General features: G+C 33.5%; 1 protein-coding gene across 49 annotated transcripts in view; it reads right to left on the reverse strand.

Annotated features, from left to right (window-relative positions):
* Ank3 (ankyrin 3) overlaps positions 1-13,879 on the reverse strand; it is a 503,325-nt gene that overhangs the window by 20,911 nt on the left and 468,535 nt on the right. For 31 of the 49 annotated variants that reach the window (XM_048814103.1, XM_048814128.1, XM_048814115.1 and 28 more), the window contains 4 exons: positions 9,968-10,099; positions 8,950-9,093; positions 5,574-5,664; positions 2,299-2,677 (listed from right to left, as the gene is read on the reverse strand). In XM_048814103.1, the coding sequence (XP_048670060.1) occupies positions 2,299-2,677; positions 5,574-5,664; positions 8,950-9,093; positions 9,968-10,099 (746 nt within the window). Of the gene's footprint in view, positions 1-584; positions 636-2,298; positions 2,678-5,573; positions 6,253-8,949; positions 9,094-9,967; positions 10,100-13,879 lie in introns of all 49 variants that reach the window. The other 18 variants (XM_048814210.1, XM_048814209.1, XM_048814230.1 and 15 more) reach the window with 5 other exon arrangements.

Raw genomic sequence — 13,879 nt, forward strand, 5'->3', positions numbered from 1 at the left:
ATTAAATTAATAGCAACATTGATTTTATAGGGCATTTCACCTGAACAAAATATTCCATTGAATAATGTTTTCCAGAGGAAATAGCAGCTAGTATCCTTGTAAGAAATGAAGAATTTGAAAGCCAAGTTCCCTATTATATTTTTAAAATTTCAGCAAGAATTTCAGTTCCAGAATTTGGATGAGGCAAAAGTAAAAAATGATTTTGAATTATTCACAGAAAGAATCTTATTTTGGGAAAAATTTGAGTAAATTAAAAGCAGAAGAACATATTATTGGAAATACCAACAACACACCTAGTTGTCAGTTAGATAATAGTCCTTTCAAGAATCCTGAGACCATGCAAGCCCTTACATAAAGACGACATAAAGAAAAAGTGGCCATTTGGTCAAGTTTGTTTCTACTTTTTCGATGTAGTCTGGTAGCCTTAAGGTAAATAGAAGACAGTAGTAGGATTTCAAAGAATTCCTTTAAGAGAATTCCCTAGAAACTGGTAAAGGGGGATATTTTAGTAGTATAAATGGAATTTTCTCAGTATTCCTGAAAATGTGTTGCTGTATAAAAAGAGGGAGAAAATAGACTTTTACCTTGTAACAGCAAGCAGTCATCCGTGTAAGAGCAGCACCGGGACTTTTGACCTGATTTTTTAGGGGATAAAAAGGGGACTGTTTTCTGAGATCATACATCAGATGACCTAGTTGGTTGCTACATACTGTGATAGATCTATGAAAGACATATGATGAACACCTTTGGATTTCTTGTGAGGTCACTCATATCTCCCAAAAGCTTTAACTTCATTATAGATTATTTATGATATCTAGTGTTTAATCATTAGAGTAGGACTGAACCAGTACCAAAGATACAGATTAATTTATAAGCAATCTTGAAAGCATTTTCTAATAAAAATTTGTTTCCATTACTAATGAACCCAACTGAGTTTCCACTTTCAACCTCCTTTTATGCTAATGCTAGTATGGTTTCCCAATGGCCAAGAGATGTGCACACGTACACACGTATCGGTGCTTATTTATATCATACAGTAACTTGCAGAATGTCTATGTTGATTTTTAATAGGCTTTTGCATAATATGTCTTTACAGGTAAAAACCAGTTATTGCTTCTCCCTATATTTTGTAGGCTCATCTTAAAAGGGAATAGTCTATCCAAATTCATTCTGCTTAAATATACTGAGTTAATTCAAAGAGAAAAATCAAGATTCCAAACTACACTTATCAAGAAAGAAGTAAAAAGCTGGAGAAACACTCAAACCATAAAGCTTATAACAAGCAGAAAAATAACCAAAAGAGAAGTTTACAGAAAGAAAAGGATATGATTTGTTGATAAATTCACAGAGAGTGACTGGGAGTATATGCTGAAGTTTTTCTAAACCTCAAATAAATCGTGAATTCACTGTTTGACAAAAAAAAAAAGTCTTTTCTAAGTGTTTATATATCTGTTGCATAGGTGACCAAAATACACAAAAATTGAGAGCATGAAAAGTAGGAAAAGGATTCCACCTCTTGGGTCCCCTTCTTCCTCCGGGAGAAGTCTTTTCTGCTGTCCTTTAATAAACTTCTAATTTCTACTCTAAAAAAAAAAAAAAAAAAAAGTAGGAAAAAATATCTCATTTTCTTATGTCCATCTTGGAGTCGCAATTTCAGCTTAAATGTTTTAATATCAAAAAATGGTCAGCCTCAAAGAATTTTTAAAAATCCATTAGGTGATACCACAAAACATATCAATATAAAGAGCAAGTTTATAATTCTATCACAGAAAGATGATTCTTCTTCTAGTAATTAAAACATTTTTAAGTTGATAACTAACTATAAATTTATAACTGCTGCCAACCCACCTCATACCGTACCTGGTAATTGCATCTCTTCAATTTTCAAAACGCTTTCAGACAAAAGAACTTATAGAACTCTTAGATGGTTATGATGCTGTATACTCTTTAAATTATGCCCCCAAATCAAAAAGATCTGAATTATCCTTCCGTAAGAGAGAACACTGGGTTTGGAGTTGGAAAACCTAAACCTCCAATAGTATTGGACTTCAAGCTCGTTACTTAATGTCTCCTGAAAAGGGCTAACGAGATGCTTATTTTTTTCTCTACCCAATGAATGAAGGTCTGATCAAATGGCATGTTTTACTCAGCATTTCCTTTACTTCCACCGTTTTTGCCACAACTTTTTATAATTTAGAAATAGAATCTTAAGTCCTGTGCTGTGGGAGTAATCAAAAGAAGCAAAACATCAATACTTTTAATTTTTATGATGACATTCTGGATGACCAGAGGACATACCTTTGGCTCAGACCCACTAGATCCCTCTTCTTCATGGAGGTTAAGCCTTGGCTTGCCATCAGCAGGAGAAGTCCTACTCATCTTTTTTATACTGACAGGCACACAGGGTTTAGGCTCTTCTATTACAAGCTTGCTGGTTTCTTCCAGAGATTTCTGATATGCTGCTAGTGGTGATGTTGGTTCCTCAGCACGACCAGATCCGTGTATTTTGGGTTTCAGAGTTTCCTTAGCACTCTGTTTTCCTAAATCATTTTGGGATTCTGGAAAGTAAGATTTTGTCTTTGCTTCAGGTGTGACTTCTGCATGGGTTCCATTAGCTTCAAATTTTCCAGGTTCTCCTTTGAGATATGAGGTAATGGAATCTCTGCACTGATCAGGGCTGCAAACGATAAAATGTGCAAATTTACAATGGCAACATATGACTTAAGAATGGCTGTTAAAACTTTGGAGCTTCTAAAGTATTTCTGAAGACATGAAAAATCTGGTGACTGAATCTAAACTGAGGGACTTTCCTAGGTGGGTGTATGAGGAAGTATGTATAGGTTCCAGGCATCCCCTACATCACAACTGACTAGTCATGCCAGTTTTTTGTTTGTTTGTTTGTTAAACCTGGTATTAAACCTAGGGTGTTTAACCACATCTCTACCATTTTTATTTTTTGTCTTGAGACAGGGTTTTGTTATTTGCTTAGGGCCTCATTAAATTGTGGAGTCTGGGCTTGAACTTGAAATCCTCCTGCCTCAGCCTCCTGAGTTGCTGGGTTGACAGGCATTTGCCACCATGACTGGCCCATGCCAGGTTTTAATTGTAATTCAAGAGCTACTTATATTCTACATCTTAAATTGTTTGTGGATATACTTAAGAGTTCCAATACCAGTAATTAAAAGGGAAGGTTATTTCAAATTCCTATCATATCACAGTCAAAAAACAAAACACAAAACTTCCTGACAAAAGACAAACGATTCTTGAAACTCTAGCATCACAGAACCCCAAATTTTAGCTCTTTGTTTTCAGTTATGAATCCAGCCATCACACTTATTCAATCATAACAGCTTTCCCTGAAACTCATCTTTCTCCACTCTTGACCTTATTGGTGATCAGTGTTGGTGCACTCCCTTTGTTTCTACTTCCTGTGAGAACTGGTTTCTTTTCCAAGACTCACTTTCTTTTAAATAGACTTCAAGTTTTTTTTACTTGTTTCAGTATATTAATGTACACTAGTTTTATGCTAGCTTTAGTATAAACTATATTCACTGTTTTGTAATTTGTATACTGTTTTTCATGTCTTGTCTATAGAAGGCAATGACTAGTGCAGTATTTTATGTATATGTAAAATATGTATAAAAGTGTGTGCGCCTACTTTAAATCAAAATCTGGTTAGCAGAACATTTTTTTTTAAAGGACTTTAAAATAGCACACCCCATTTTAGTGTAACAACAATCTCAGCAGACTTTGAAGTAGTATAGGATATTTACTTTTATGACTTAAGCAATGTGGATAGGGGAATAGAATTATATTTATCAACTAAATTTCCCTACATATGATTATACCAGAAGTCACTATCATTTTCTTACTTTTATGGAGCAAGATGACTCAGTAATTTTTCAATATAATTCACTGGCAGAGCCTATATTAAATAAAGGATGTTAGCCAGTTAATAATAATGAACCTTTTCCTATATCTAAATCCGCTTTCTAATATGCAATTACAAATTATATCTGAACACAGACATCAGAGTTACCACTATTTGTCTTCTTTGTAGTAGATTCTTTGGTAGCCTATATAGAGAATTTATTGATGACTTCATTTTGCAAAAGGAGTTCATAAACTTCTCTTTGCAAATTTTATAAAGTCCCTCTTTGGGAATTTTTACTGAGCAAGAGATTTATCAGCAATATGGAAATATTTCACATGGTTATAAAATAATATCAGTTTCTTGAATCCAACCTAAGGCTTTTACTAGCTGCCACTGAAGTAAAAATATTTTAGTCTGACATGTGGGTCAATAAAAATAATGCCACCATTACTAAAAGATTACTATTTGCTCTAGTCATGTTGTAGGTATGATACATGCTTTCTTTTTGAGGGAAGTAGTAGTTTAAAGATGAGCAAAGTAACATTGTTAGAGATTAGAAATTCATCCAGTCACAAAATGTGTACCTAGTAGTGGTGGGATTTGACCAAATGTCTGAGGATCTCTAGACTTCTTATCATTCTAGATCAGGGTCAGTATAAAAATAAGCCAGATTCATGTTTAGGGAATTATTTTGGTTATAAATAACAAATGAGAGAGATGGCAATATTTTTGAAGTAGAGAGTTACGTATAGAAAACTGGAAGGACATAAAATGTTAAGTTTTTATTACTATGGCAGGAAAGATACCATTTCTTCTCTGCACTTTCTAAAATGTACATAGAAGATAGGGAATCCATTATTTTGTTTTTCTTTTTTGGTGTCGGTGATTGGTGTTGGCCCTTGCGTATATTAAGCATGTGATCTACATGCTTCTAGCTATGCCTCTAGCATTTTCACCAAAATTTTAATGATGGTTATTGCCGGATGATGGAATGTATTGATTATTACTATGATTTGTACTGGAGAATAAACTACAGGGCACTGTACCACTCAATTACATACTCAGCCCTTTTCCTTTTGAGACACATTCTCACTAAGTTACCCAGGATGGCCTCAAACTTGCAGTCCTCCTGTCTCAGCCTCCTACATTGATGAGACTACAGGCATATGTCACTGTGCCTGGATGTATTTCAATGTTTTGTATTTTGAGCATTATATTTGTAGCTCAGAAACAAGAAATGTTTATATTCTTAAAAGATTTGGACTTTCATTTATTAAAGTGTCTTAAACATTAATTACTGGCTATATGAAAAGAATAATACAAGTAAATACTAGAAATGTATAGTTCCCTGCCTCTCTCTATGGTACTGGGGCCTCACATGTGCTAGACATGTGGTACACCATTGAGTTACATCCCCAGCCCCAAAAGTACAGTCTTCTAGAGTAAAGACAACATATAAACCTTTGGGATGTATGTAACATTTTTACTTATTACTTCAGACCATCAATTGTTCTGAAAATTACATTTGAATTTAAACTCACTTTTCCTATCTAGATTAGAATCATGAACCAACCTTTAAAGTAATATTCCAGAACTTGACTGGTAATTTAGAATCATTGCTAAAAAAAACATCTATTTAAAACAAAGCATTCAGAGGTCCCCTGCATTTCAGCTTGCTTTTCCTGAAATAGAGCCATACCTGTCATCCAGTCGATCTAGTAACCCACCAGTTATTCTTCGAGCTTGAGCAGGGGACTCTAGGTTTCCACTTGATGTCTCATTCTGCCAACCTGTAATTGAAGACATTTCCAGTTCTGCTTGCTGAACACGTTTAAGAATAGCCTGTACTTTTTCTTCTGTCATCTCCTCAGACTCTACTCCTTCTTCAAGTTGAATGTCCTCAAATAGAGATTTGAGTTTTTCTTCTGTCATCTCCTCATCAGGACCAGATTTTCCTTTCTCCTGCTGCTCAGAGCGTATGCCTACTTTTCTAGTCTGTTTCAATGGCTCTGCTGGTTTAACATCTTTTGGGACCCCAGCCAAATTTCCGAGGTATTGAGGATACTCACTCAGACACACATCCTCCAACTGGCTCTCATCTACATCCACTGCTTCAGGCATTCCTGTTAAAGGCACTGAGTCTTCCATTTTGCTGTCTTCTAAGGAAGTGTCTTCTGCAGTTACAACTGGAGGTCCATCTGCTGAATGTTCTACACTTCCCTGAGAAGGCACTAGCCCATCACTCAGTCTACTGGGGGTTCTAAAGGGAGACTCTATGCTAGAGATATCACTAAAATAATCGTCTTGCTGGAAAGGGGTGGGTGGTGTGTAGTGCAACCCTGTGGGGGTTTCCAGTTCCACTTGAAGGGAAGGATAACCTATGGAAGACAGTACATTTGGACTGACTGGAATGAATTAGAAAATACATCAAACAAAACACATGGAATGATTAAAATTATATCAGGTATGAAAATGCACGATGAATCACAGAATAATGTTGATAATTTATTGGTTTAGTTCAGTTAAGTGTAATACAATGAAATAAGACTAGTGTAAACTATAGTAAAATAAAATACTATCAATTATTGCTATCAATTTTGGTAATTTAAATACAGTATCTTAAATATCCAGGCTAATTGAATAAGAAGTTAGTTGTCATTATATAAAACACATTTCATGGCCAAATTTATTATCTTTCTAGTTTTAGCATGCAAAATTCATACTGTGGTAGACTGAATACAGCAAGCCACAAGAAACCAAGTAAATTAATTAAATTTAATCAATTAATTCAAATTATAACTTATTTAAAAAACTGTACATATGAGCAACACAACCCAATTCTTAATTATTGTTTTGTATGAAATTTATAGGAAAGAAATTAATTTAATCTTTGGAAAGAAATAATTATTAGATTTTGGAGCAGTAGCACTGAGTAAAAACCTAAAGTTGTTAGGAAAAGGATGTAAAAAGAAGACAAAGTAGAAAAGACTCCATGTAAAGTTTTCAGGTGTCATAATGTAACAGAAATGAAAGGACTGTGGAATATATGAAGGTCTTGGTGAAGTTGGTGATGGAGTCCACTTAGAACCACGAATTAAAAGGAAAAAAATGACACAAAACAGGAGGAAAATCATTTGCCAAGAGCACTCAGAAAATTCACAACAATGCTACGATATGTGTAGTTTATTAATTAACCTGCTTGTAAAAGGGAAGGAAGGAGCTAATCTCATTTTAAACATTGCTGTATGGACTACAGAAGTCTTTTTCTGCCTTATAGAGAAAAGTCAACAATGGTCTGGTCATGGTGAGGAAAGGAAGTTTCACAAAAATTCACTAAGAGGAGAGACAGGAATAATTTTCTGAATTATTTGTCTACAAAAATTCCCCAAATCCATATTGTGGTGGACAAAATACAGCAAGCCACAAGAAACCAAATTTTGTAATTCATTACCTATCACATTTAAAAAAGTGTTACATATGAGCAGCTTCCCTATTTGTCCAAGGTAAGTATACACTTAGCTATTATAAATTGAAATTGCTACAAGTAAGCGGACCTTTTTCATTTATGGTCACCTATAAACCAGAGTCTTATAATTAGCTACAGTTTATAATTTGCACAAGTGAAATTTATTTCATTTTGGAATTTCCTTAAGAAATTTAAAAATAAGGAATACAAAATATTAAGTCATAATAATAAAAAAGCCCTTGTGGGTTTATTTTAATGATAACCTGATATTAAAATGTTGAGTTAAATGAAGCTGCTAAGAACACAACACTTATGTTGTATTTTGGTGATCTTTTTTATTATAGATACTTTTATTAGTTTTTTTCCCCAAAAAAAGAATATTAGAATGGTTTATAAGCTAAAACTTGTCAATAAATCAGTTTGCTATAACAATAATTTATATTTGTACAGTGCAAAAATAGTTTGATTAGCAATATATAATGTCTCACATACAAGACAAAGCTTTGGAGAGAACCTGCCCCCAAGATTTTATGGAACTTATAAGCTCAAAAAAAACCCCAACACTTTTGATTTTATTATTCACTGTGTTTATATCATGTACTACAGATATGCTTTAAATATTCTCTTGATTTTAACTTTAGTAAGCAAAACTTTCTAAGAACTTGAGCTTTTTCTTCCATATAATATATGCAGAATTAGAAGTTAATGACCTTTGTTATTCTAACTTTGCCAATTTGAAAAATGAAAATAACCATATTTTTCAGAACTTGGAACAGTATAAAAATATTACTGGATTCTTTTCTTATCTCCACACCATCAACATTTTCTACTCAAAATCCACTGTAGGAAAAAATTTCCATTCATGAAGGTAACACGTGACTATCTTGGAAAACACATAAATTATGATTTTCTTAATACTTTTCTGAAAAAGTCTCAATTTATATAATAAGATGACAAATTACATAAGCTAATGTGAAAAATTAATTATTAGTGATAGCTATGCTCATTATATTAGAAATTATCCTCTTTTTTATACAATATATCAAGTAGGGTTTTTTCCCCAAAGTATTAATGGCAGCATTGAAGTTAAAATAATGCTAAGTAAATAACACTTTGGTACATTAGACTTTTCCAGTACATGCTTAAATATTTGTTCCCAGAACAGTAATTCACATTTTATCTTAACAGTTTGTACTGTATGCTTAAACTAGACTCAATACTTTGCTTTTATGGTAAAAGTTGGAGCATAATGTATTTTACCTATATATGAATAAAAGATCACTAGTTTTTTAGATTAATATAAAAATTAAAATTAAAAACAATGCATTTTGAGGTATTTCTTCTGTTTTTCACATAAATTTTTAAAATAACATTCTTTCAGTTAACTTACACTTTCAAACCTCATTATTTGTTCTGTATATAACATATTTACCTAGTTTGCTCTTTTGTCATAATGCTTATTTGCAGCCTCTGACAGAGAAAATGGTATAAAAATCAGAAATTAAATCAAGCAAATCACAATTTAATTGGTTTTAAGTGAATGCCTTGTCTGACTATACTTTCAATTTTATCAAATGATTAAATAAATATGAACACTAAATTCAATTACCATCAACAGGATCATGGAAAACACTGTTTTCATCTGCAAAACTTCTGGTGCCTGAAATATTTCCATAATCAAATATTGGTCCTTCTAGTAGAGTCACTATATCTATTCGATTAATTTTTGTCAAGACCGAAGTTAAGGCATCAGCTGAAAAGGAGGGGGGAAAAAAAAACAACAATGAAATTATTTGCTTTGAGTCAGCACAGTATCCACACAAATGCATGGCTTTCGCAGACCTCCTGGCATTTCAGCTTCTTACTCAAGATCTGCAATATCATCCAGAGGGCTTAGAGGGCTTGCTGCTGCAGGAAAGTCGGGATCTTAAGAATCACTTTGTAAAGCTGTGTGTGAAGGCAACAGCATTCATTCCACTGTAACAGAATGGATGGGCCTTAAAATAGATCCCTTTATACCTAAAAGAAGTCCAGCTAACTTCAAACAAGTCCCTTTTCCTTTCAGAATGTCAAAATAGGTCACCCTCATGTTTAATGCTTAGCATTTTAATGAGTTCTGAAAATCAAGTCGACACAGGGAAACCCACAATAACATATTCTATATTGTTGTGGGTTAGCACATGCCAAACTACGGCACCCTGTGCACCCCTTGAGACCCAATAGTATTAGGGAATTCTCTGTTGCCGCACAGAATACAAGTACTTGATCACCTAAGATTCTATCCTCCTCTCCGCACTTCCCTGCACATCTGCCTCTGGCCATAGCAATAACTTCAGAGTGTTTCAGATGATATTCCCATGATATAGAAGCCATAATTTTTTTTTTTTTGGATGGTCATGGACAGAATAGATAAAATGCAAACAGTTTCCCACTACTTGCTTTCCAAAGGGCTTTACGGTATCAGCACTAAATTAAGCAAGTATAACTTCAAAAGTCTTAGTTTTTTTTTAATCACTCATTTTTCTATATTGCAGAAAACAGAGCATTTGCATGAACTAACAGCAGGCTTATCTAAAATGTTGAATATATGCATTTTTGAAAGTTAAAATAATATAATTTTAGCGTACTTGTTGCATTTTTTCCATCTCTGGTAACCCATTTTTTTAATAACATGAAGCTTTGAGAAATTAAAGAATTTGGATTTTCCACACGTATTTGATTGATTTCATCCACTGAAAAATTCAGTTCCCTTGCCAGTTCTGTAAAAAGAAAGAGAGTTATTAAGACTGCATATTCTACTTTTATTATATACATTTTATCAAAGTAATATTCAATTGCTAGCAAGAAAAAGGAAATTCACAGAAAAGCCCACGTACAGCCTTGGGCATTAATCTTCAGATACTTGATTTCACAGGAAACTAGTGATTATAGTCAGGCTGTAACTTAGCTTTCTTTAGGTAATTATTTATAATCAAATACCCTGTAGAGATCATTTTAGAAAGAGTCTCAATTTTTTACAAAGAGGATGTTGCTTGATTCTTTTAATTCAGCCAATTATCTGCCATTTGAACAAATTGCATACAAGATAGGCAGTTTATACAGTTTATACATATGGCACAAGAGCTAGCAGTAAGGTTACCTCAAGCAATCTTCATGAAGTGCACCTTGACCCACATAATATTCCACTCTATAATGCCCTCAAGTTTCAAGAACTCTGCTTCTGCTAAGGAGGTTAAATGATGACTCCAGGAAATTTTATCTTATAGGCAGATACTGGTTTGAAAAATAAAAGGGAGAGAGCTTTCTATCCATATATATATTCATACCCTCAATCCTGGAAATGCAGAGAATGTCTTTTGAGAAGATATATACATTCTGAGTAGTAGTGGTTGCTTTGGAGAATGGGAACTTAGAAAAATTTACTTTTCACGGTATACTTTTGTGTATCTTAAAAAATACTTACCAAGTATGCATTACCTGAAATGATTATTAAAAAGAAATAGAAAAAATGCTCACATGGAAAGGGATTGATCAATATTCTATTCTTGATAAGAAATATATCTAGCAACTTGTCAAAATGAATTCACAAACTCAAAAGAGCCCTTATCCTTTGATCAAGTGATTCACTTCTAGAAATTTATCCTGAAAATATATTAGAGTTTGTGTAAAATGACTTTTATACCTGACTATTCTTTGCAGAGTTGAACTCTTGAAAAACTGAAAACAATCCACACGAAAACAAAAGGACAAAAGTTAATGTAAGGTAGGCTTGCAAACTGCTGTGACCATAACCTACAGTTAGAAATATACCTGTTTGTATAAATGCCAGATCTCCATGGAGGAAACTTTAGCTGTAATACATGTAATATACAGATAATTTTTTATATTCCATTTTAAAACAAAAAAGAATAAATTGATTCCTGATTCATTATTATATTGTGACCAACAGAAAAAGATACTCATAAGGTGTATCTTTTGAATATACTAGTTATACATTAAAGCCAAGATCAGAGAATATATTTATTTAGCAGAAAACTATAAAATTTAACTATTTTAAATAAAAAAGTGGATCATTAATGGTGGATTCAAAATACAGATTTAAATTTGTTCTCTGCAGATTATGCTAAGTGAAGCTAGCCAATCCCTAAAAAATAAATGCCAAATGCCTTCTTTGATATAAGGAGAGCAACTAAGAACAGAATAGAGAGGAAGAGCATGAGAAGATCACCACTAAACAGGGAAGAGACGGGGGAGGGAAAGAGAGAGAGAAGGGAAATTGCACGGTAAAGGAAAGAGACCCTCACTGTTACACAAAATTACATATAAAAGGAAGTGAGGGGAAAGGGGGGAAAAACAAGAGAGAGAAATGAACAGTAGATGGGGTAGGGAGAGAAGATGGGAAGGGAGGGGATGGGATGGGAGAGGAGGGAAAGGGAGGGGAGGGGGGATAGTAGAGGTTAGGAAAGGCAGCAGAATACAACATACACTAGTATGGCAGTAGGTAAAAAAGTGGATGTGTAACCTATGTGAATCTGCATTATGTATATAGCGTAAAAATGGGAGTTCATAATCCGCTTGAATCAAATGTATGAAATATGATATGTCAAGAACTTTGTAATGTTTTGAACTAATAAAAAAAAGAAAAAAGAAAAAAAAAAGAAATTAATCTACTTGCATTAAGAAGAAAATTCCTTAAACCAATTCAATTGAATAGGGTTTATTTGACCAAAGTAAAACAAAACCCATTCATAAATTGGACAGCTCCCCAAACCAGAGCAGGTTCTAAGAACTCCAAACAAAGATATGATTTGACAGTGCAAGTAGGAAAACAGAATAGAGATGTAGAAAATAACTTAATTGGCTACAGACTAGTCAATCAACTGATTGTAGCTTAACTAGTTAATTTTTTACAGCCTAATCAGCTAATGGATACTGAGTCCTGCAACCAGCCAGATGTGAATTAGTATGATTAAACTCTATTAGTTTAGTCTTTTGGGCCTAGTGCAAGTGCTCAGTCCAAATCCATGCTCTTCTACAAAATTTTATGTAACACTTATCAAATATCATACAAATAAGAAATGCTGGAACCAAAATCCAAATGCAATGTTATGCTAGAATCCATACTCTTAAGCACTACTTTATACTATCTTTCATATACTAAATTTATATTTACCATTTATATTTAATATACTGTTGCCAAATAAAGGAAAAAATAAACTGCCCCAGATTTCTTCCAAAAAAAAAATAAAATAAATTTGTTCTCTTAATAAGTCTTAATTTTTCTAATCTTTATTAAGCTTGTAGTAATTCCAATTAGGGAAGCTAATTATAATTTTTTAAGTTTTTTAAGTGATAATACTCCTACTGCCCAACAAGCCCTCAGTACCAAACTGTAGATGTTTTTTGAGACTTTATGAAGAGCAAAGACATCCTGACACTGAGAATTTTAGTTTTATTGCTTTTTATCTATCTTTTCTGATACTGCCATATCTTCTCCACAAATTTACTCTGAAAAACTAAGGACTATACTGGTTTAAAGGAAATCTAATAGTTATGGGCATGTGCTACCATAAAATCAACATTTGCTCCAATATCTTTTCAGATTAATGTTCAATGTTAAAACACAAATATTATTTTCATAATATTTGTTAGCAAATAGTTAAACATAACAGATTACTATTCTCAACCATCTGTAAAAGATCACAAAGACTGGGCTGGGGTGGTGGCTCAGTGGTAGAGTGTTTGCCTACCACATGCGAGGCCCCGGGTTCCATCCTCAGCACCACATAAAAATAAAATAAAGATACTGTGTCCATCTACAACTAAAAATAAATAAATAAAATATATAAAAAAAAGATCACACAGACCACCTCCCTTTTCAGAGCTCTACTAGGCTCCTGATCATCAGCAACATATCTTAGAATAGGATCTAGGAGGCTGAAGAGAGGAGAGTAGATAGTTTGTGGAAGAGTGAGAGTGGGGAAATGGGATAGGGGGCCTTTAAAGTGTGTGTGTAAAATAAACTTGTTCAAATTATCTAGTTTCACATTCTCCCTTTTAATAAATAGTTGTATGGGGCATATGACACTGATAATATGCAAGGTTACTTTATGTCAATAACATTTTAACTATTACGTCTTTTGGCTGTGCATTAAAAAAAATAACCTATAAAACTTAAAATTTCTCAGATTCAGGTGAGGCAGGATTTTAGGGACCTTATAAAGATAGAAACTACAAAGCAGAATGGCCCACCTGACAAACAACCTTATCTTGTCTTTATTGAAGCAAAATGAAGTCAAATATTCCTTTTGGACATGCTAATTGTTAATGGTTTCACAGAACTCAACTCTTGTGAACTGAGTCTACCTACTTACTTAAATCCTTTAAATTTTTTATTATTTTTTTTAATTTTAAAGTGGTCTAGGGATGCATCTCAGTGGTAGATCCTATGCTTTTCAGGCCCAAGGCCCGAGGTTCAATCCCCATCATGGCCAAAAAAAATCTAAATTTAAACTTTGTCACTCCTGTTTCCTTGTTTA

This window comes from Marmota marmota, unplaced genomic scaffold, assembly GCF_001458135.2.
Source record: "Marmota marmota marmota unplaced genomic scaffold, marMar, whole genome shotgun sequence".
In the NCBI taxonomy this organism is placed as follows: domain Eukaryota; kingdom Metazoa; phylum Chordata; class Mammalia; order Rodentia; family Sciuridae; genus Marmota; species Marmota marmota.